The sequence below is a fragment of the Oncorhynchus mykiss genome, chromosome 24 (genome assembly GCF_013265735.2).
Source record: "Oncorhynchus mykiss isolate Arlee chromosome 24, USDA_OmykA_1.1, whole genome shotgun sequence".
NCBI lineage: Eukaryota > Metazoa > Chordata > Actinopteri > Salmoniformes > Salmonidae > Oncorhynchus > Oncorhynchus mykiss.
This window is the reverse complement of record NC_048588.1, coordinates 39,668,069-39,692,950: the sequence shown is the minus strand read 5'-3', so window position 1 is coordinate 39,692,950 and position 24,882 is coordinate 39,668,069. Positions and strand designations below refer to the sequence as shown.

The following is a 24,882-nucleotide window of genomic DNA, read 5'->3' as shown; positions in this document are numbered from 1 at the left end:
AACTGTCTCTGTCTCTATGTAACTGTCTCTATGTAACTGTTACTGTGTAACTGTTACTGTGTAACTGTCTCTGTGTAACTGTCTCTGTCTCTATGTAACTGTCTCTGTGTAACTGTCTCTGTCTCTATGTAACTGTTACTGTGTAACTGTCTCTGTCTCTATGTAACTGTTACTGTGTAACTGTCTCTGTCTCTATGTAACTGTTACTGTGTAACTAACTGTCTCTGTCTCTATGTAACTGTCTCTGTGTAACTGTTACTGTGTAACTGTTACTGTCTCTGTGTCTCTGTGTAACTGTTACTGTCTCTGTGTGTCTATGTAACTGTTACTGTGTAACTGTCTCTGTCTCTATGTAACTGTTGCTGTCTCTATGTAACTGTTACTGTGTAACTGTCTCTGTGTAACTGTCTCTGTCTCTATGTAACTGTTACTGTGTAACTGTCTCTGTCTCTATGTAACTGTTACTGTGTAACTGTCTCTGTCTCTATGTAACTGTTACTGTGTAACTGTCTCTGTGTAACTGTCTCTGTGTAACTGTCTCTGTCTCTATGTAACTTACTGTGTAACTGTCTCTGTCTCTATGTAACTGTTACTGTGTAACTGTCTCTGTGTAACTGTTACTGTGTAACTGTTACTGTCTCTGTGTAACTGTCTCTGTGTAACTGTCTCTGTGTAACTGTCTCTGTGTTACTGTCTCTGTGTAACTTCATTCTCCACTGATCTACAACACCTATAGTATGTATGTCTGTCACTACTAACTATTTTCCCTTCAGTGTTTTTCTCCTTCAAAACTTTTCAACCTTTGCTAACTCTTTCTCCCCTAACGCCTATCTGTGTGTGTGTACGCGCGTGTGTGTGTGTGTGTCAGACTCTGAGCTCGGTGCAGAAGTTGGTGGACATTGAGCCTTCGCCCGTCAGTGCCATGAGGATGACGCTGGCACAGGTAGACCTAACCACTAGTCTCTACCCGCCAAGCCACCACCAACCATCTAGAGCCATAACATGACCCTGGCTGCTGCATGCTATCCACCCATTGTAATGACACGTTATATCCATAACAAGCACACGGATTAGCCTCAACCATAACCGTGGTTGCTAAATGACTTTATACACGCTGAACGACCACAAGGTAGTAGTTGTGACCATGACCTCTGATGGTTGAGCTGTTACCATGGCTGTTCCACGACAACCATTGCCATGGCTGTTCCACGACAACCATTACCATGGCTGTTCCACGACAACCATTACCATGGCTGTTCCACAACAACCATCACCATGGCTGTTCCACGACAACCATTACCATGGCTGTTCCACGACAACCATTACCATGGCTGTTCCACGACAACCATTACCATGGCTGTTCCACGACAACCATTACCACAACTCTGGCTGTTCCACGACAACCATTACCATGGCTGTTCCACGACAACCATTACCACAACTATGGCTGTTCCACAACAACCATTACCATGGCTGTTCCACTACAACCATTACCATGCTGTTCCACTACAACCATTACCATGGCTGTTCCACTACAACCATTACCACAACTATGGCTGTTCCATGACAACCAGTACCATGGCTGTTCCACTACAACCATTACCATGGCTGTTCCACGACAACCATTACCATGGCTGTTCCACGACAACCATTACCATGGCTGTTCCACGACAACCATTACCACAACTATGGCTGTTCCACTACAACCATTACCATGGCTGTTCCACGACAACCATTACCATGGCTGTTCCATGACAACCATTACCATGGCTGTTCCACGACAACCAGTACTATGGCTGTTCCACGACAACCAGTACCATGGCTGTTCCACTACAACCATTACCATGCTGTTCCACTACAACCATTACCATGCTGTTCCACTACAACCATTACCATGCTGTTCCACTACAACCATTACCATGCTGTTCCACTACAACCATTACCATGCTGTTCCACTACAACCATTACCATGCTGTTCCACTACAACCATTACCATGGCTGTTCCACGACAACCAGTACCATGGCTGTTCCACTACAACCATTACCATGGCTGTTCCACGACAACCATTACCATGGCTGTTCCACGACAACCATTACCATGGCTGTTCCACGACAACCAGTACTATGGCTGTTCCACGACAACCATTACCATGCTGTTTCACTACAACCATTACCATGGCTGTTCCACTACAACCATTACCATGCTATTCCACTACAACCATTACCATGCTGTTCCACTACAACCGTTACCATGCTGTTCCACTACAACCATTACCATGCTGTTCCACTACAACCATTACCATGCTGTTCCACTACAACCATTACCATGGCTGTTCCACGACAACCATTACCATGGCTGTTCCACGACAACCAGTACCATGGCTGTTCCACTACAACCATTACCATGGCTGTTCCACGACAACCATTATCATGGCTGTTCCACGACAACCATTACCATGGCTGTTCCACTACAACCATTACCATGCTTTTCCACTACAACCAGTACCATGGCTGTTCCACGACAACCATTACCATGGCTGTTCCACGACAACCATTACCATGGCTGTTCCACGACAACCAGTACTATGGCTGTTCCACGACAACCATTACCATGCTGTTTCACTACAACCATTACCATGGCTGTTCCACTACAGCCATTACCATGCTATTCCACTACAACCATTACCATGCTGTTCCACTACAACCATTGCCATGCTGTTCCACTACAACTATTACCATGCTGTTCCACTACAACCATTACCATGCTGTTCCACTACAACCATTACCATGCTGTTCCACTACAATCATTACCATGCTGTTCCACTACAACCATTATCACAACTATGGCTGTTCCACTACAACCAGTACCATGGCTGTTCCACTACAACCATTACCATGGCTGTTCCACTTCAACCATTATAACAACTATGGCTGTTCCACTACAACCATTATCACAACTATGGCTGTTCCACTACAACCATTACTACAACTATGGCTGTTCCACTACAACCATTACCATGGCTGTTCCATTACCACAACTATGGCTGTTCCATTACCACAACTATGGCTGTTCCATTACCACAACTCTGGCTGTTCCATTACCACAACTCTGGCTGTACCATTACCACAACTCTGGCTGTTCCATTACCACAACTCTGGCTGTACCATTACCACAACTCTGGCTGTTCCATTACCACAACTCTGGCTGTTCCATTACCACAACTCTGGCTGTTCCATTACCACAACTCTGGCTGTTCCATTACTACAACCATGGCTGTTTTACAGTGACCATAAACGTGACCATGTCCGGAAGCATGACTGCTGCTGTAGAATCTTGACCGTTGCATTCTACCCATACACATGCTGCCATGGTGGCTGTTGAACCATGATGGTTTGTTAATCATTATGACCGTTTAACAATTAGCTTGCCGTTTATGATCTGTTACCACCAAGACCAAGGATTTTGAACCATGACCACTAATGGTTGTATGTTCAGAAAGCTTGCTGTGTAACCCTCTGCCAGAACATATATAATCTTAGTTATGGTACTGTCATTAGCCCATTCCTCCAGGTCACCTACAGTAGGTATATTAACTGAGCCCGACTTTGCTGCTCTATAATAAGGCCCATTCACACATTAAGCTGCTACTGTTCAACACATTATAGCTGATTTGAACACTACCCCACTACCCTACTTATCCAATTATGCTTCCTCTGTTCCCTAAATAGACCATTGTGTGGTTGAGGTGACTGTTAGGGGGGGGTTGAGGTGACTGTTAGGGGGGGGTTGAGGTGACTGTTAGGGGGGGGTTGAGGTGACCGTTAGGGGGGGGTTGAGGTGACCGTTAGGGGGGGGTTGAGGTGACCGTTAGGGGGGGGTTGAGGTGACCGTTAGGGGGGGGGTTGAGGTGACTGTTAGGGGGGGGTTGAGGTGACTGTTAGGGGGGGGGGGGTTGAGGTGACTGTTAGGGGGGGGTTGAGGTGACTGTTAGGAGGGGGGTTGAGGTGACCGTTAGGGGGGGGTTGAGGTGACCGTTAGGGGGGGGTTGAGGTGACTGTTAGGGGGGGGTTGAGGTGACTGTTAGGGGGGGTTGAGGTGACTGTTAGGGGGGGTTGAGGTGCCCGTTAGGGGGGGGGTTGAGGTGACCGTTAGGGGGGGTTGAGGTGACCGTTAGGGGGGGTTGAGGTGACCGTTAGGGGGGGGGTTGAGGTGACCGTTAGGGGGGGTTGAGGTGACCGTTAGGGGTGGTTGAGGTGACCGGCGTTGATTCTGACTGGTTGTTGTGTGTTAATGCAGTGTAGCGAGGGGGAGTGGATATGTATTACTGGGCTAGGAAGTTAAGGGATGGGCTCCATTGGGAAGACACACAGACACAGATTGTGTTAGAACTGCACGGCTCACAACACACACACATTTTCTCTATTATCTCAAGGCAAGCAATAGAAGACTTGTTGTTCTCTTTCTCAATTCAATTCACATGGCTATCTTGGCATGTTAAACATATGTTTACATTGCCGAAGCGAGTGAAATGGATCATCAACAAAAGTCCAATAAAGACTCAGTTTCAGAGGAATAGAGACATTTCAAATGTCATATTATGGCTATATAGTGTTGTAATGATAAGGCAAATAGTTAAATTACAAAAGGGAAAATAAATAAACATAACTCTCTCTCCTCTCCCTCTGTTTCAAATCAGCCTCTTTCTCTCCTCTCCTCTCCCTCTGTTTCAAATCAGCCTCTTTCTCTCCTCTCCTCTCCCTCTGTTTCAAATCAGCCTCTTTCTCTCCTCCCTCTGTTTCAAATCAGCCTCTTTCTCTCCTCTCCCTCTGTTTCAAATCAGCCTCTTTCTCTCCTCTCCTCCCTCTGTTTCAAATCAGCCTCTTTCTCTCCTCTCCTCCCTCTGTTTCAAATCAACCTCTTTCTCTCCTCCTTTTTCAAATCAGCCTCTTTCTCTCCTCTCCTCTCCCTCTGTTTCAAATCAGCCTCTTTCTCTCCTCTCCTCTCCCTCTGTTTCAAATCAGCCTCTTTCTCTCCTCCCTCTGTTTCAAATCAGCCTCTTTCTCTCCTCTCCACCTGTTTCAAATCAGCCTCTTTCTCTCCTCTCCCTCTGTTTCAAATCAGCCTCTTTCTCTCCTCTCCTCCTGTTTCAAATCAGCCTCTTTCTCTCCTCTCCCTCTGTTTCAAATCAGCCTCTTTCTCTCCTCTCCCTCTGTTTCAAATCAGCCTCTTTCTCTCCTCTCCTCCCTCTGTTTCAAATCAGCCTCTTTCTCTCCTCTCCTCCCTCTGTTTCAAATCAGCCTCTTTCTCTCCTCTCCTCCCTCTGTTTCAAATCAGCCTCTTTCTCTCCTCTCCTCCCTCTGTTTCAAATCAGCCTCTTTCTCTCCTCTCCCTCTGTTTCAAATCAGCCTCATTCTCTCCTCTCCTCCTGTTTCAAATCAGCCTCTTTCTCTCCTCTCCTCTCCCTCTGTTTCAAATCAGCCTCTTTCTCTCCTCTCCTCCCTCTGTTTCAAATCAGCCTCTTTCTCTCCTCTCCTCCCTCTGTTTCAAATCAGCCTCTTTCTCTCCTCTCCTCCCTCTGTTTCAAATCAGCCTCTTTCTCTCCTCTCCTCCCTCTGTTTCAAATCAGCCTCTTTCTCTCCTCTCCCTCTGTTTCAAATCAGCCTCATTCTCTCCTCTCCTCCTGTTTCAAATCAGCCTCTTTCTCTCCTCTCCTCTCCCTCTGTTTCAAATCAGCCTCTTTCTCTCCTCTCCTCTCCCTCTGTTTCAAATCAGCCTCTTTTCCAAGAAGATGTTATTAGCAGCAGCTGTCACTCACACCTAGTTGTTGCATCTAATTCTCTGGTGTATGTATGTGAGAGGGAGCTTCTTCTAAAGCGGGACTGTGGTGTGGTTGTTAGCTGTATCCACTGAGACTGTACTAGGTGTGGTTGTTAGCTGTATCCACTGAGACTGTACTAGGTGTGGTTGTTAGCTGTATCCACTGAGACTGTACTAGGTGTGGTTGTTAGCTGTATCCACTGAGACTGTACTAGGTGTGGTTGTTAGCTGTATCCACTGAGACTGTACTAGGTGTGGTTGTTAGCTGTATCCACTGAGACTGTACTAGGTGTGGTTGTTAGCTGTATCCACTGAGACTGTACTAGGTGTGGTTGTTAGCTGTATCCACTGAGACTGTACTAGGTGTGGTTGTTAGCTGTATCCACTGAGACTGTACTAGGTGTGGTTGTTAGCTGTATCCACTGAGACTGTACTAGGTGTGGTTGTTAGCTGTATCCACTGAGACTGTACTAGGTGTGGTTGTTAGCTGTATCCACTGAGACTGTACTAGGTGTGGTTGTTAGCTGTATCCACTGAGACTGTACTTGGTGTGGTTGTTAGCTGTATCCACTGAGACTGTACTAGGTGTGGTTGTTAGCTGTATCCACTGAGACTGTACTAGGTGTGGTTGTTAGCTGTATCCACTGAGACTGTACTAGGTGTGGTTGTTAGCTGTATCCACGGAGAACTTCATTTAGGATAGGAGAATCACATTCCATCATTTCCATGGTAACCGCTTAGGAAAAAGGTGTTGTGTTCCTCTTATCTCCATGGTAACTGTGTGTGTGTGTGTGTGTGTGTGTTGTAGAGTCGTAAGTTGGAGACAGACACGGGGAGCCAGACAGAGGAGCACAGTCTGAACAAGGAGGCCAGGAAATGGGCCACCAGAATGGCCCGAGAACACAAGAACATCGTCCACTACAAGAGAGTGAGTCTACACACAACCACACACACTAGTTGTTCATGTTGGTCCAGACCATCTTTAAAAACAAGATGTGATTTTAGTCTGTGATTTTGAAGTGTGTGTCTGTGTGCCGTTAGAGCCTGGAGGAGTTTGAGACACTGGGAGTCCCTCAAACGGAGCAGGGCCGGCTTGATCTGGAGCTGAAGATAGAGGATACCAAAGAGAGCATCCGCAAGGCTGAGGTTTGTGTTTGTTAGAAGAAAGGTAGACCTACAGGCTGCAGTATACCCTCTTTCCCCCAGCTCTCTAAGTACAGTTGTCTCTCCATGGATTCTCTCAGAGACAGCCTGTCAGACTGTGAATCAGATCAATGCATCTCCTCTCCTTCCTTTGATGTCCAGGCTGTATCACATCCGGCCGTGATTGGTCCCATAGGGCGGTGCACAATTTGCCCATCTTCTTCCTGGTTTAGCCGGGGTAGGCTGTCGTTATAAATAAGAATTTGTTCTTAACTGACTTGCCTAATTAAATAAAGGTTAAATAAAAATAATATCTGTCCTCTCGGTCTCTGTGATTTCCCTCTCTCTGGCACCCCCTGCTGGCTGATGTAGTCATAGCGCCCACAGACAGATGGGAAATTCACACAGATATGAACCACTCTCCACATCGCCCCTCCCTCCAACTCTCCCCACCTCCCTTTCTGTCCACCACCCTCCCCTCTGTCTACCTCCCCTCTCTCTCCCAGCCACCATTATCTCCTGCTGTCTGTTGAATGTCTGAGTCCATTTGGATCTAATGGGTCCTGAGGGGAGGAGCAGAGCCAGGACAACCAATAGTCTATGGTGGGTGGGGTCAGAGGAGGAAGCATTAGTGATGAAAGTGTACTCAATAATTAACAACATTCCACTTCCTGATACTGATCAGACATTAAAGAGCTTTTATCTCCACGAAAATGTACTGTAATGAGTTTATCTCCCTGTACTTCGTTTGTACCAACAGTACCTGTGAAAAGTTTGGATACACCTACTCATTCAAGGGTTTTTATTTATTTTACTATTTTCTACATTGTAAAATAACAGTCAAGACATCAACACTATGAAATAACACATATGGAATCATGTAGTAACCAAAAAAAGTGTTAAACAAATCTAAACATATTTTAGATTTTAGATTCTTCAAAGTAGCCACCCTTTGCTTTGATAACAGCTTTGCACACTCTTGGCATTCTCTCAACCAGCTTCACCTGGAATGCTTTTCCAACAGTCTTGAAGGGGTTCCGAGGTATGCTGAGCACTTGTTGGCTGCTTTTCCTTCACTCTGCGGTCCAACTCATCCCAAACCATCTGAATTGGTTTGAGGTCGGGCCAGGTCATCTGATGCAGCACTACATCACTCTCCTTCTTGGTCAAATAGCTCTTACACAGCTTGGAGGTGTGTTGGGTCATTGTCCTGTTGAAAAACAAATGATAGTCCCACTAGTCTCAAACCAGATGGGATGGCGTGTTGCTGCAGAATTCTGTGGTAACCATGCTGGTTAAATGTGCCTTGAATTCTAAATAAATCACTGACAGTGTCAACAGCAAAGCACCCCCACACCATCAAACATCCTCCTCCATGCTTCATGGTTGGAACCACACAAGCGGAGATCATCCGTTCACCTACTCTGTCTCTCACAAAGACACGGCGGTTGGAACCAAAACTCTCAAATGTGGATTCATCAGACCAAAGGACAGATTTCCACCAGTCTAATGTCCATTGCTCGTGTTTCTCGGCCCAAGCAAGTTTCTTCTTCTTGTTGGTGTCCTTCAGTAGTGGTTTCGTTCAGCAATTCGGACATGAAGTCCTGATTCACACAGTCTCCTTTGAACAGTTGATGTTGAGATGTGTCTGTTACTTGAACTCTGAAGCATTTATTTGGGCTGCAATCTGAGGTGCAGTTAACTCTAATGAACTTGTCCTCTACAGCAGAGGTAACTCTGGGTCTTCCTTTCCTGTGGCGGTCCTCATGAGAGACAGTTTCATCATAGCACTTGATGGTTTTTGCGACTGCACTTGAAGAAACTTTCAAAGTTCTTGAAATTTTCCGGATTGACAGACCTTCATGTCTTAAAGTAATGATGGTCTGTTGTTTCTCTTTGCTAATTTTAGCTGTTCTTGCCACAATATGGACTTGGTCTTTTACCAAATAGGGCTATCTTCTGTATACCAACCCTATCTTGTCACAACACAACTGATTGGCTCAAACGCATTATGAAGGAAAGAAATTCCACAAATTAACTTTTAACAATGCACACCTGTTAATTTAAATGCATTCCAGGTGACTACATCAGCTGGTTGAGAGAATGCCAAGAGTGTGCAAAGCTGTCATCAAGGCAAAGGATGGCTACTTTGAAAAATCTAAAATAAATGTAGATTTGTTTAACACTTATTTTGTTACTACATGATTCCATATGTGGTTTTGATGTCCTCACTAATATTCTACAATGTAGAAAATAGTAAAAATAAAGAAAAACCCTTGAATGAGGAGTGTGTCCACTCTTTTGACTGGTACTGTACATACTACTTACCTGGGATAGATTGAGTGTTGATGGGATAGATTGAGTCCTCCAACGTCCCGTGTCTGTTATATTGATTACCAAGCAGCGTGTGTAACCTCTCTCTCACTCCAGACAGTAAAGCTGAAGGCAGAGGCTCGTCTGGACCTGCTGAGACAGGTGGGCGTTGCCGTGGATACCTGGCTGAAGAGCGCCATGAACCAGGTGATGGAGGAGCTGGAAAATGAGCGCTGGGCTACAGTAAACTATACTACCCACGATCCCTCACTCTCGGTGAGACACCTGCCCTCCCTCCCTCACACTACACCACCGTCCCTCATTTTGGAGGAAACTACCCACAATCCTTCACTACACTCCCTGCAATGCCCGTCTCCCACTACCTGTCATCATCACAGACAAATGTTTATTTGCCACACGGCAGCCAAGGCATGCGTGTGTGGACTTCAGCACTTCGGTCCTGTGTGTGTGTGTGTGTGTGTGTCAGCAGGATGTTGAGGTAAGCAGTCTCTGCTCCTATTCACCACTTAACATTCTGTTCACATGATACTGCAGCAACCACCAGAGAAAGAGCGAGGGGGTGGAGAGAGAGAGGAAGTGAGAGAGGGGGATAGGGTAGGAGGAGAGAGTGGGGAAAGTGATAATGGGAGAAAGTGGTGTGGATGACAAGAGTAACAGTTAGAGAATTAGTTGAGGGAGTTGTCTGTTCCCTCGGCCCAGTGTTCATTTCACACCAGTGTGATGGAGAGAAAAGTATCTCCTAATCAATTAACCTTTCCCCCGAAGTAATAACTACTGGCAAGGTGACTGGGAATATGTCAGAATACAAACAGTGTAGTTAAAAACGTCAGTATAGAGACAAAGTGGAGTCGCCATTCAACCGTTCCGACACAGAACGTATGTGGCAGGTCTACAGACAATCACAGAGTACAAAAGGAAAACCAGCCACGTCGAGGACACTGACGTCTTGCTTCCGGACAAACTAAACTCCTTCTTCTCCCGCTTTGAGGATAACACAGTGCCACCGACCCGACCCGGTATCAAGGACTGTGGGCTCTCCTTCTACATGGCCAACGTGAGTAAGACATTTAAGCGCGTTAACCCTCGCCAGACGGAATCCCTAGCCGCGTCCTCAGAGCATGCGCAGACCAGCTGGCTGTCCCCACATGCTTCAAGATGGCCACCATTGTTCCTGTACCCAAGAAAGCAAAAGTAACTGAACTAAATGCCTGTCATCATGAAGTGCTTTGAGAGACGAGTCAAGGATCATATCACCTCTACCTTACCTGTCACCTAGACCCATTTCAATTTGCTTCCCGCCCCGATAGATCCACAGACGATGTCATCGCCATCACATTGCACACTGCCCTATCCCACCTGGACAAGAGCAATACCTATGTAAGAATGCTGTTCACTTCACTGATCCTCAACACTGGAGCCCCACAAGGGTGTGTGCTCAGCCCCCTCCTGTACTCCCTGTTCACCCATGACTTCATGGCCACGCACGCCTCCAACTCAATCATCAAGTTTGCAGACGACACAACAATGACGATTAACAACAATGACGAGACGGCCTACGGGGAGGAGGTGAGGGCTCTGGGAGTGTGTGTGTTAACTGCCTCGTTCAGGGGCAGAACGACAGATTTTCACCTTGTCAGCTCGGGGGATCCAATCTTGCAACCTTAGTTAACTAGTCCAACGCGATAACGACCTGCCTCTCTCTCGTTGCACTCCACAAGGAGACTGCCTGTTACGCGAATTCAGTAAGCCACGGTAAGTTGCTAGCTAGCATTAAACTTATCTTATAAAAAACAATCATAATCACTAGTTAACTACACATGGTTGTGATATTACTAGATATTATCTAGCGTGTCCTGCGTTTGCATATAAGCTGACTGAGCATACAAGTATCTAAGTATCTGACTGAGCGGTCGTGGGCAGAAGCAGGCGCATAAACATTCATTCAAACAGCATTTTCGTGCGTTTTGCCAGCAGCTCTTCGTTGTGCGTCAAGCATTGCGCTGTTTATGACTTCAAGCCTATCAACTCCTGAGATGAGGCTGGTGTAACCGAAGTGTAATGGCTAGTTAGTTAGCGCGCGCTAATAGCGTTTCAAACGTCACTCGCTCTGAGACTTGGAGTAGTTGTTCCCCTTGCTCTGCATGGGTAACGCTGCTTCGATGGTGGCTGTTGTCGCTGTGTTGCTGGTTCGAGCCCAGGGAGGAGCGAGGAGAGGGACGGAAGCTATACTGTTACACTGGCAATACTAAAGTGCCTAGAAGAACATCCAATAGTCAAAGGTTAATGACATACAAATGGTATAGAGGGAAATAGTCCTATAATTCCTATAATAACTACAACCTAAAACTATTGAAGACTCATGTTAAAATATGAAGACTCATGTTAAAAGGAACCACCAGCTTTCATATGTTCTCATGTTCTGAGCAAGGAACTTAAACGTTAGCTTTTTTACATGGCACATATTGCACTTTTACTTTCTTCTCCAACACTTTGTTTTTGCATTATTTAAACCAAATTGAACATGTTTCATTATTTACTTGAGGCTAAATTGATTTTATTGATGTATTATATTAAGTTAAAATAAGTGTTCATTCAGTATTGTTGTAATTGTCATTATTACAAATAAATAAATAAAAATCGTCCGATTAATCGGTATCGGCTTTTTTGGTCCGCCAATGATCGGTATCGGCATTGAAAAATGACAATCGGTTGACCTCTAGTCCACACACACACACAGCTGTTGTTTTTCTGCTCCGATGGAGGTGTAGAGTTTAGTGATTTTCTCAGCTTTTTATCAGGAACATAGTGAGTTTTGAATACACACAGAGAAAAACACACACAGTTGTTCTGTCCTGGTTGGGTTGCTGTGTCTGACTCTCAATGGGGGCGGGCCCATATGCCACCTGAATCACCTGATCTCCCTGAGCCAATGAGATTCCCTGAGGAAAGGTAGAGGAGGGGTCAGGGCATGAAGGTTTAACATCGACGCCCTTCATGTCACCTGACTCAGAAGGACAAGGAGAGAGAGCCGGAGAGAACCAGAGAGAACCACACTGGATCATTTGGAAGTAGCTCATTGTGACGTGTCTGTGTGTAGGGCCCGGTTGATCTGGAGCGCTCGGAGGGAGAGGAGTGTGAGGAGAACATGGAGGTGTTTGATGACAGCAGCTCCAGCCCCTCTGGGACTCTCAGGAACTACCCACTCACCTGCAAAGTCCTCTACTCATACAAGGTAATACACGCACACACACACACACACACACACACACACACTGAACAACGTATTTGCTTAGCTGTGCTAGATAATGTATTTCCACACATTATTTATCTAGACAGATTATGTAGCAATATGTACATTAAGATGAAAGTGTGTAAACGAGCTATGTAAGCTTGTTTTGTTCCCACACGGTCAGGTCAGGGTGCCCCACCCGTCAGGTCAGGGTGCCCCACCCATCAGGTCAGGGTGCCCCCCCCCCCCCCCCCCATCAGGTCAGGTCAGGGTGCCCCACCCGTCAGGTCAGGGTGCCCCCCCCGTCAGGTCAGGGTGCCCCCCCGTCAGGTCAGGGTGCCCCCCCGTCAGGTCAGGGTGCCCCACCCATCAGGTCAGGTCAGGGTGCCCCCCCCGTCAGGTCAGGGTGCCCCCTCCCACCCATCAGGTCAGTGTGCCACCCCCATCAGGTCAGGGTGCCCCACCCATCAGGTCAGGGGGCTCCACCCATCAGGTCAGAATCAGAGGGCCCCACCCATCAGGTCAGAATCAGAGGGCCCCACCCATCAGGTCAGAATCAGAGGGCCCCACCCATCAGGTCAGAATCAGAGGGCCCCACCCATCAGGTCAGAATCAGAGGGCCCCACCCATCTGAACACTGGGTTATATGTAACATTAGAGCCATGAAATATCAGTTGTCTGTATTGTCCATTGTTTATTATCCTAATTTTCTCCTTTCTCCTCCCTTCTCCCCTTTCCTATCTTTCACTCGCTCTGTCTGTCTCTGTCTCGCTCTCTCGCACTGTCTGTCTCCCTGTCTGTGTCTCTCCCTGTCTGTGTCTCTCCCTGTCTGTGTCTCTCCCTGTCTGTGTCTCTCTCTGTCTGTCTGTCTGTCTGTCTGTCTGTCTGTCTGTCTGTCTGTCTGTCTGTCTGTCTGTCTGTCTGTCTGTCTGTCTGTCTGTCTGTCTGTCGGTCTGTCGGTCTGTCTGTCTGTCTCTCCCTGTCTGTCTGTCTCTCCCTGTCTGTGTCTCTGTCTGTGTCTGTGTCTGTCTGTCTCTCTGTCTGTGTCTGTGTCTCTGTCTGTCTCTCTGTCTGTGTCTCTGTCTCTCCCTGTCTGTGTCTCTGTCTCTCTCTGTCTGTCTCTCTGTCTGTCTCTCTGGCTGTGTCTCTGGCTGTGTCTCTGTCTGTGTCTCTGTCTGTGTCTCCAGGCGTCTCAGCCAGATGAGTTGAGTATAGAGGAGCATGAGATGTTGGAGGTGATAGAGGATGGAGACATGGAGGACTGGGTCAAGGTAACAACAGCAATCACACAGTAAACACACAACTCTGTGTAATATAGTCCTCTGCTTGACCAGGGTTGTCCTTTAACACAGAGCTCTGTGTAATACAGTCCTCTGCTTGACCAGGGTTGTCCTTTAACACAGAGCTCTGTGTAATACAGTCCTCTGCTTGACCAGGGTTGTCCTTTAACACAGAGCTCTGTAATTAGTTAACGGTCTTAACAGTCTGTTGTGTAATTGGTTGTTTCAGGCGAGGAACAAGAGGGGGCTGATTGGCTACGTCCCAGAGAAGTATCTTCAGTTCCCCACCTCTAACAGCCTACTGAGCATGCTCCAGTCTCTCTCTGCCCTGGACGCACGTTCACACACCTCCTCCAACTCCACCGAGCCAGAGATACACACAGGCAGCATCAACGGAGATGCCAGCTGTAAGAAAGCACACACACACACCATTACACACACATGTACAGTGCCTTGCGAAAGTATTCGGCCCCCTTGAACTTTGCGACCTTTTGCCACATTTCAGGCTTCAAACATGAAGATATAAAATTGTATTTTTTTGTGAAGAATCAACAACAAGTGGGACACAATCATGAAGTGGAACGACATTTATTGGATATTTCAAACTTTTTTAACAAATCAAAAACTGAAAAATTGGGCGTGCAAAATTATTCAGCCCCTTTACTTTCAGTGCAGCAAACTCTCTCCAGAAGTTCAGTGAGGATCTCTGAATGATCCAATGTTGACCTAAATGACTAATGATGATAAATACAATCCACCTGTGTGTAATCAAGTCTCCGTATAAATGCACCTGCACTGTGATAGTCTCAGAGGTCCGTTAAAAGCGCAGAGAGCATCATGAAGAACAAGGAACACACCAGGCAGGTCCGAGATACTGTTGTGAAGAAGTTTAAGGCAAGATTTGGATACAAAAAGATTTCCCAAGCTTTAAACATCCCAAGGAGCACTGTGCAAGCGATAATATTGAAATGGAAGGAGTATCAGACCACTGCAAATCTACCAAGACCTGGCCGTCCCTCTAAACTTTCAGCTCATACAAGGAGAAGACTGATCAGAGATGCAGCCAAGAGGCCCATGACCACTCTGGATGAACTGCAGAGATCTACAGCTGAGGTGGGAGACTCTGTCCATAGGACAACAATCAGTCGTATATTGCACAAATCTGGCCTTTATGGAAGAGTGGCAAGAAGAAAGCCATTTCTTAAAGATATCCATAAAAAGTGTTGTTTAAAGTTTGCCACAAGCCACCTGGGAGACACACCAAACATGTGGAAGAAGGTGCTCTGGTCAGATGAAACCAAAATTGAACTTTTTGGCAACAATGCAAAACGTTATGTTTGGCGTAAAAGCAACACAGCTGAACACACCATCCCCACTGTCAAACATGGTGGTGGCAGCATCATGGTTTGGGCCTGCTTTTCTTCAGCAGGGACAGGGAAGATGGTTAAAATTGATGGGAAGATGGATGGAGCCAAATACAGGACCATTCTGGAAGAAAACCTGATGGAGTCTGCAAAAGACCTGAGACTGGGACGGAGATTTGTCTTCCAACAAGACAATGATCCAAAACATAAAGCAAAATCTACAATGGAATGGTTCAAAAATAAACATATCCAGGTGTTAGAATGGCCAAGTCAAAGTCCAGACCTGAATCCAATCGAGAATCTGTGGAAAGAACTGAAAACTGCTGTTCACAAATGCTCTCCATCCAACCTCACTGAGCTCGAGCTGTTTTGCAAGGAGGAATGGGAAAAAATGTCAGTCTCTCGATGTGCAAAACTGATAGAGACATACCCCAAGCGACTTACAGCTGTAATCGCAGCAAAAGGTGGCGCTACAAAGTATTAACTTAAGGGGGCTGAATAATTTCGCACGCCCAATTTTTCAGTTTTTGATTTGTTAAAAAAATTGAAATATCCAATAAATGTCGTTCCACTTCATGATTGTGTCCCACTTGTTGTTGATTCTTCACAAAAAAATACAGTTTTATATCTTTATGTTTGAAGCCTGAAATGTGGCAAAAGGTCGCAAAGTTCATGGGGGCCGAATACTTTCGCAAGGCACTATACACACCACTACACATGCACACCATTACACAGACATGTACACACCACTACACATGCACACCATTACACAGACATGTACACCACTACACACACACACCATTACACACACATGTACACACCACTACACATGTATACCATTACACACACACACCATTACACACACATTCAGAAAAACTAGGCAAATACAAAACACTCTCAAAGACTATAGAAACATTTTCAACTTTATTGTCATATCAAGACAATGATGGAAACAAAGATCAGAATCCAGTGTGTGTTAACTCACCTCAATAGTAAACGTCTGAACCCAGTGTGTTAACTCACCTCAATAGTAAACGTCTGAACCCAGTGTGTGTTAACTCACCTCAATAGTAAACGTCTGAACCCAGTGTGTGTGTGTTAACTCACCTCAATAGTAAACGTCTGAACCCAGTGTGTGTTAACTCACCTCAATAGTAAACGTCTGAACCCAGTGTGTGTTAACTCACCTCAATAGTAAACGTCTGAACCCAGTGTGTGTTAACTCACCTCAATAGTAAACGTCTGAACCCAGTGTGTGTGTTAACTCACCTCAATAGTAAACGTCTGAACCCAGTGTGTGTGTTAACTCACCTCAATAGTAAACGTCTGAACCCAGTGTGTGTGTTAACTCACCTCAATAGTAAACGTCTGAACCCAGTGTGTGTTAACTCACCTCAATAGTAAACGTCTGAACCCAGTGTGTGTGTTAACTCACCTCAATAGTAAACGTCTGAACCCAGTGTGTTAACTCACCTCAATAGTAAACGTCTGAACCCAGTGTGTTAACTCACCTCAATAGTAAACGTCTGAACCCAGTGTGTTAACTCACCTCAATAGTAAACGTCTGAACCCAGTGTGTGTGTTAACTCACCTCAATAGTAAACGTCTGAACCCAGTGTGTGTGTTAACTCACCTCAATAGTAAACGTCTGAACCCAGTGTGTGTTAACTCACCTCAATAGTAAACGTCTGAACCCAGTGTGTGTGTTAACTCACCTCAATAGTAAACGTCTGAACCCAGTGTGTGTGTTAACTCACCTCAATAGTAAACGTCTGAACCCAGTGTGTGTGTTAACTCACCTCAATAGTAAACGTCTGAACCCAGTGTGTTAACTCACCTCAATAGTAAACGTCTGAACCCAGTGTGTGTTAACTCACCTCAATAGTAAACGTCTGAACCCAGTGTGTTAACTCACCTCAATAGTAAACGTCTGAACCCAGTGTGTGTTAACTCACCTCAATAGTAAACGTCTGAACCCAGTGTGTGTGTTAACTCACCTCAATAGTAAACGTCTGAACCCAGTGTGTGTTAACTCACCTCAATAGTAAACGTCTGAACCCAGTGTGTGTTAACTCACCTCAATAGTAAACGTCTGAACCCAGTGTGTTAATTCACCTCAATAGTAAACGTCTGAACCCAGTGTGTGTGTTAACTCACCTCAATAGTAAACGTCTGAACCCAGTGTGTGTTAACTCACCTCAATAGTAAACGTCTGAACCCAGTGTGTGTTAACTCACCTCAATAGTAAACGTCTGAACCCAGTGTGTGTGTTAACTCACCTCAATAGTAAACGTCTGAACCCAGTGTGTGTGTTAACTCACCTGAATAGTAAACGTCTGAACCCAGTGTGTTAACTCACCTCAATAGTAAACGTCTGAACCCAGTGTGTGTTAACTCACCTCAATAGTAAACGTCTGAACCCAGTGTGTGTGTTAACTCACCTCAATAGTAAACGTCTGAACCCAGTGTGTGTTAACTCACCTCAATAGTAAACGTCTGAACCCAGTGTGTGTTAACTCACCTCAATAGTAAACGTCTGAACCCAGTGTGTGTTAACTCACCTCAATAGTAAACGTCTGAACCCAGTGTGTGTTAACTCACCTCAATAGTAAACGTCTGAACCCAGTGTGTGTGTTAACTCACCTCAATAGTAAACGTCTGAACCCAGTGTGTGTGTTAACTCACCTCAATAGTAAACGTCTGAACCCAGTGTGTGTTAACTCACCTCAATAGTAAACGTCTGAACCCAGTGTGTGTGTTAACTCACCTCAATAGTAAACGTCTGAACCCAGTGTGTTAACTCACCTCAATAGTAAACGTCTGAACCCAGTGTGTTAACTCACCTCAATAGTAAACGTCTGAACCCAGTGTGTTAACTCACCTCAATAGTAAACGTCTGAACCCAGTGTGTGTGTTAACTCACCTCAATAGTAAACGTCTGAACCCAGTGTGTGTGTTAACTCACCTCAATAGTAAACGTCTGAACCCAGTGTGTGTTAACTCACCTCAATAGTAAACGTCTGAACCCAGTGTGTTAACTCACCTCAATAGTAAACGTCTGAACCCAGTGTGTGTGTTAACTCACCTCAATAGTAAACGTCTGAACCCAGTGTGTGTTAACTCACCTCAATAGTAAACGTCTGAACCCAGTGTGTTAACTCACCTCAATAGTAAACGTCTGAACCCAGTGTGTTAACTCACTTCAATAGGTTCAAGCCTCATTGATTGTTCCAGAATTAAGTGATAACCCTCTCTCTCCTCTCCCCCGCTGTCCCTATCCCTCCTCCCCCGCTGTCCCTCTCCCCCGCTGTCCCCCTCCCCCGCTGTACCTCTCCCCCCCTGTCCCTCTCTCCCTCCCCCGCTGTACCTCTCCCCCCCCCCGTCCCTCTCTCCCTCCCCCGCTGTACCTCTCCCCCCCTCCCCCCTCCTCTCTCCCCCCCCCTCTCCCCAGTGAGTTTTGTGAGGGCGTTGTATGACTACGCGGGCCAGGCGGATGAGGAGCTGTCCTTCCCAGAGGGGGCTGTCATCCGTCTACTCAACAGAGACACCCAAACTGACGATGGCTTCTGGGAGGGAGAGTTCAACGGACGAGTGGGAGTGTTCCCTTCTGTACTGGTGGAGGACCTGACGGAGAGCGGAGAGAATGGAGCACACACACTGGTACACACACACACACACACACACACACACACTGGGGAGTGTTCCCTTCTGTACTGGTGGAGGACCTGACGGAGAGCTGAGAGAATGGAGCACACACACTTTGAAACACACGCACCCACTTGAGAGCAGAAACACACACACACAAATGCACGCACGCATACACACAGCTACAGTACCAGTCAAACATACACACACGCATACACACAGCTACAGTACCAGTAAAAAATGTTGGGCACACCTACTCATTCAAGGGCATACACTATATTTACATAAGTATGTGGACACCCCTTCATACACTATATTTACATAAGTATGTGGACACCCCTTCAAATTAGTGGATTCGGCTATTTCAGCCAGACCCGTTGCTGACAGGTGTATAAAAGCCATGCAACCTCCATAGACAAACATTGGCAGGAGAATGGCCTTACTGAAGAGCTCAGTGACTTTCAATGTGACAGCATCAAAGGATGCCACCTTTCCAACAAGTCAATTCGTCCAATTTCTGCCCTCCTAGAGCTGCCCCGGTCAACTTTAAGTGCTGTTATTGTGAAGTGGAACATCTAGGAGCAACAACGGTTCGTCCGCAAAGTGGTAGGCCACTCAAGCTCACAGAACGGGACTGCCGAGTGCTGAAGAGCGTAAAAATTGTCTGTCCTCAGTTGCAACACTCACTACCGAGTTCCAGACTCTGGAAGCAACGTCAGCAGAAGAACTGTTTGTTGGGAGCTGGGGGTTTCCGTGGCCGAGCAGCCGCACACAAGCCTAAGATCACCATGTGCAATGACACGCATTGGACTGGTTTTAAAGCTCGTTGCCATTGGACTCTGAAGCAGTGGAAACACGTTCTCTGGGGTGACGAATCACCATCTGGCAATGCGACGGACAATTCTGGGTTTGGCGGATGCCATAAGAACGCTACCTGCCCCAATGCATTGTGCCAACTGTAAAGTTTGGTGGAGGAGGAATAATGGTCTGGGGCTGTTTTTCATGATGGTCTGGGGCTGTTTTTTCGGGCTAGACCCGTTAGTTCCTGAAAAGGGGGAATCTTAATGCTACAGCATACAATGTTACATGTTACTTGATTCTGTGCTTCTAACTCTGTGGCTACAGCATGACAAAACCCCTGTGCACAAAGCGAGGTCCATAAGGAAATGGCTTGTTGAGATCGGTGTGAAAGAACTTACTGGCCTGCACAGAGTCCTGACCTCAACCCCATCGAACACCTTTGGGATGAATTGTGAAGCCGACTGTGAGCCAGGTCTAATCGCCCAAAATCAGTGCCGACCTCACTAATGCTCTTGTGGCTGAATGGAAGCAAGTCCCTGCAGCAATATTCCAACATCTAGTGGAATATCTTCCCAGAAGAGTGGAGGCTGTTATAGCAGCAAAGGGGGGACCAAGTCCTTATTAATGCCCATGAGTTTGGAATGAGATGTTTGATGAACAGGTGTCCACATACTTTTGGTCATGTAGTGTATTTGGGTCCACGATGAAACATGGATTCCATTAATGTGTCTGTTTGGCTGTTATGTCTAGTTCTGTGATTGGTTTAGGAGTGGTCATATCCTTCCTGGAGTTTAACAGGAGTTGTTTACTGTAGATAACAGTGTGATTAGAACTACTCCAGTCCTCTGAGAATAACAGCTCTGTTATCTTGGTTTGGACTGAGTGCTAAACTTTTGTCGCCTGGCTCACTTCCTGTCTGTCGGCCTGGAGAACAATGATATGGAGACTGTTTTCAATGGTTATGAATAAGTCTCGGTATGCAGAATCTGTGAAAGATGATTGACACTGTCCTCTAACCCATAAATGTCCCTCTCTTTCTGTTTGTCTCCCTCTTTCATCTTTGTATCTTTCCTCCACCTTCCAGATCTCTCCATCTTCGAGGCTGCCCTCCTCCCTGCCACCCCTCCCTCTGTATGATCAGCCCCCGTGCAGCCCCTATGCCACCCCAGACACCCCCACCCCTCCGCCCCTCCCTCGCTCACCCTCTGTCAACGGGGAACACAAGCCGCCTCCCACAACGTACAAGGGACCCACTCACAGTAAGAGAGCGACCAATGCTGGGTTTTGTTTTTACACATGTAAGAAAGAGTAACATGACAATTACATACAGTCGGTAAGACTGTAAAATGAGTACATCTCTCTCTGCCTGTCTTTATCTGCCTCTCTCTCTCTTTCTCTCATTTTGTCTCTCTGTCTCTGTCCCCTTCTCTCTGTCTCTGTCCCCTTCTCTCTGTCTCTGTCCCCTTCTCTCTGTCTCTGTCCCCTTCTCTCTGTCTCTGTCCCCTTCTCTCTGTCTCTGTCCCCTTCTCTCTGTCTCTGTCCCCTTCTCTCTGTCTCTGTCACCTTCTCTCTGTCTCTGTCTCTGTCTTTCTGTCCCCTTCTCTCTCTTTCTGTCCCCTTCTCTCTCTTTCTGTCCCCTTCTCTCTGTCTCTGTCCCCTTCTCTCTGTCTCTCTCTTTCTGTCCCCTTCTCTCTGTCTCTGTCCCCTTCTCTCTCTTTCTGTCCCCTTCTCTCTCTTTCTGTCCCCTTCTCTCTCTTTCTGTCCCCTTCTCTCTGTCTCTGTCCCCTTCTCTCTGTCTCTGTCCCCTTCTCTCTGTCTCTGTCCCCTTCTCTCTGTCTCTGTCCCCTTCTCTCTGTCTCTGTCCCCTTATCTCTGTCTCTGTCCCCTTCTCTCTGTCTCTGTCCCCTTCTCTCTGTCTCTGTCCCCTTCTCTCTCTTTCTGTCCCCTTCTCTCTGTCTCTGTTCCCTTCTCTCTGTCTCTGTCCCCTTCTCTCTCTTTCTGTCCCCTTCTCTCTGTCTCTGTCCCCTTCTCTCTGTCTCTGTCCCCTTCTCTCTGTCTCTGTCCCCTTCTCTCTGTCTCCTTCTCTCTCTCTGTCCCCTTCTCTCTGTCTCTGTCCCCTTCTCTCTCTTTCTGTCCCCTTCTCTCTGTCTCTGTCCCCTTCTCTCTGTCTCTCTCTTTCTGTCCCCTTCTCTCTGTCTCTGTCCCCTTCTCTCTCTTTCTGTCCCCTTCTCTCTCTTTCTGTCCCCTTCTCTCTCTTTCTGTCCCCTTCTCTCTGTCTCTGTCCCCTTCTCTCTGTCTCTGTCCCCTTCTCTCTGTCTCTGTCCCCTTCTCTCTCTTTCTGTCCCCTTCTCTCTGTCTCTGTCCCCTTCTCTCTGTCTCTGTCCCCTTCTCTCTGTCTCTGTCCCCTTCTCTCTGTCTCCTTCTCTCTGTCTCTGTCCCCTTCTCTCTCTTTCTGTCCCCTTCTCTCTGTCCCATTCTCTCTGTCCCCTTCTCTCTCTTTCTGTCCCCTTCTCTCTCTTTCTGTCCCCTTCTCTCTCTTTCTGTCCCCTTCTCTCTGTCTCTGTCCCCTTCTCTCTGTCTCTGTCCCCTTCTCTCTGTCTCCTTCTCTCTGTCTCTGTCCCCTTCTCTCTGTCTCTGTCCCCTTCTCTCTGTCTCTGTCCCCTTCTCTCTGTCCCATTCTCTCTGTCCCCTTCTCTCTGTCTCTGTCCCCTTCTCTCTCTTTCTGTCCCCTTATCTCTCTTTCTGTCCCCTTCTCTCTGTCTCTGTCCCCTTCTCTCTGTCTCTGTCCCCTTCTCTCTGTCTCCTTCTCTCTGTCTCTGTCCCCTTCTCTCTGTCTCTGTCCCCTTCTCTCTGTCTCTGTCCCCTTCTCTCTGTCTCTCTCATCAGATCATAGTTCTGCTCTGAGTCCAGTGTCTCCAGAGTTCACTCCCGACGGAGGCCCTAGCAAACTACGACCTGTAAGCCACCCCAAATACTCAACCTTTCAGCAGGCGTAGATCAAGACCAGTGTTGGGAGAAGCAGTGTGGATTTAAAGTCATTACTGCATGTAGATCAAGGCCAGTATTGGGAGAAGCAGTGTGGATTTAAAGTCATTACTACATGTAGATCAAGGCCAGTGTTGGGAGAAGCAGTGTGGATTTAAAGTCATTACTACATGTAGATCAAGGCCAGTGTTGGGAGAAGCAGTGTGGATTTAAAGTCATTACTACATGTAGATCAAGGCCAGTGTTGGGAGAAGCAGTGTGGATTTAAAGTCATTACTACATGTAGATCAAGGCCAGTATTGGGAGAAGCAGTGTGGATTTAAAGCCATTACTACATGTAGATCAAGGCCAGTATTGGGAGAAGCAGTGTGGATTTAAAGTCATTACTACATGTAGATCAAGGCCAGTATTGGGAGAAGCAGTGTGGATTTAAAGTCATTACTACATGTAGATCAAGGCCAGTATTGGGAGAAGCAGTGTGGATTTAAAGTCATTACTACATGTAGATCAAGGCCAGTATTGGGAGAAGCAGTGTGGATTTAAAGTCATTACTACATGTAGATCAAGGCCAGTGTTGGGAGAAGCAGTGTGGATTTAAAGTCATTACTACATGTAGATCAAGGCCAGTATTGGGAGAAGCAGTGTGGATTTAAAGCCATTACTACATGTAGATCAAGGCCAGTATTGGGAGAAGCAGTGTGGATTTAAAGTCATTACTACATGTAGATCAAGGCCAGTGTTGGGAGAAGCAGTGTGGATTTAAAGTCATTACTACATGTAGATCAAGGCCAGTGTTGGGAGAAGCAGTGTGGATTTAAAGTCATTACTACATGTAGATCAAGGCCAGTGTTGGGAGAAATAGTGTGGATTTAAAGTCATTACTACATGTAGATCAAGGCCAGTATTGGGAGAAGCAGTGTGGATTTAAAGTCATTACTACATGTAGATCAAGGCCAGTGTTGGGAGAAGCAGTGTGGATTTAAAGTCATTACTACATGTAGATCAAGGCCAGTGTTGGGAGAAGCAGTGTGGATTTAAAGTCATTACTACATGTAGATCAAGGCCAGTATTGGGAGAAGCAGTGTGGATTTAAAGTCATTACTGCATGTAGATCAGATATGTGTTTAATGCCCCACCCCCCTCCCTCTCTCTCTCCCGCTCCATAGGTCCGTGCAGCCCCCCCGCCCCCCAAGCAGAAACCTCGCAAAAAAGCAGAGAAGACTGAGGAGGTGGAGATCACACTGGTGTGACAGACAGACGCACAGCGCTGCCCTGCAGACCTGAGTGACTGAACTTTGAACTGGGCTTTACCTCTAACCTTTGAACCATATAACTCCCCCTTCTCTCCCAACACTGGGAAGAACTCCCCCTTCTCTCCCCCTACCTCCCAACACTGGGAAGAACTCCCCCTTCTCTCCCCCTACCTCCCAACACTGGGAAGAACTCCCCCTTCCCTCCCCCTACCTCCCAACACTGGGAAGAACTCCCCCTTCCCTCCCCCTACCTCCCAACACTGGGAAGAACTCCCCCTTCCCTCCCCCTACCTCCCAACACTGGGACGAACTCCCCCTTCTCTCCCCCTACCTCCCAACACTGGGACGAACTCCCCCTACCTCCAAACACTGGGACGAACTCCCCCTTCTCTCCCCCTACCTCCCAACACTGGGACGAACTCCCCCTTCTCTCCCCCTACCTCCCAACACTGGGAAGAACTCCCCCTTCTCTCCCCCTACCTCCCAACACTGGGACGAACTCCCCCTTCTCTCCCCCCAACCTCCCAACACTGGGACGAACTCCCCCTTCTCTCCCCCTACCTCCCAACACTGGGAAGAAACAAGGGAAGGAAGATGATTATGTCTCCTAGCAACAAGAGTAGCAGCCCCTCCCTGCTCACCCCTCCTCTCCCTCTGTGTCAGACTGTCTGTTGCCTTAACTTTGCTCCCATCTGGCAGCCATTTTGAATGAAAGGAGGAAGAGCGGGAGGAAGAGGAGAATGAAAAGGAGACATGTTGAGGAGGAGAGTTGCTATGAAAGGGAGTTTTATCTGCTATGTGAGCTGGGATTCCCCTGTTCTTGCCATATATAGTCGTATCATACGTGTTTAATGTGGATTAGTACAGTACATTACTGTTGTCATAGGAATGTTTCATGAGCCTAACCCGCTGATTGGAGTATCTATTTTATATGTAGTAGAAGTTGATCCGGATGTCAACCTGAAATAGCATTGTACATATAGTTAAAGGGTATGGTGAGATGGAGGGAGGAAGGGAGAGAGGGAGAGAG

At 46.8% G+C, this 24,882-nt stretch overlaps 1 protein-coding gene across 2 annotated transcripts in view; it reads left to right on the top strand.

Annotated features, from left to right (window-relative positions):
• The window catches only part of LOC110503404 (F-BAR and double SH3 domains protein 2), a 128,192-nt gene extending 104,137 nt beyond the window's left edge, over positions 1 to 24,055 (top strand). The window contains exons 11-21 of one of the 2 annotated variants that reach the window (XM_036962135.1): positions 869 to 943; positions 6,627 to 6,746; positions 6,860 to 6,964; positions 9,392 to 9,550; positions 12,393 to 12,527; positions 13,712 to 13,795; positions 14,034 to 14,211; positions 18,620 to 18,828; positions 20,699 to 20,873; positions 22,501 to 22,571; positions 23,766 to 24,055. In XM_036962135.1, coding sequence (XP_036818030.1) covers positions 869 to 943; positions 6,627 to 6,746; positions 6,860 to 6,964; positions 9,392 to 9,550; positions 12,393 to 12,527; positions 13,712 to 13,795; positions 14,034 to 14,211; positions 18,620 to 18,828; positions 20,699 to 20,873; positions 22,501 to 22,571; positions 23,766 to 23,849 — 1,395 coding nt within the window. In that variant the 3' untranslated portion in view covers positions 23,850 to 24,055. The remainder of the gene's footprint in view (positions 1 to 868; positions 944 to 6,626; positions 6,747 to 6,859; positions 6,965 to 9,391; positions 9,551 to 12,392; positions 12,528 to 13,711; positions 13,796 to 14,033; positions 14,212 to 18,619; positions 18,829 to 20,698; positions 20,874 to 22,500; positions 22,572 to 23,765) is intronic. The other variant, XM_036962137.1, reaches the window with a different exon arrangement.
• Positions 24,056 to 24,882: the final 827 nt, after the last annotated feature.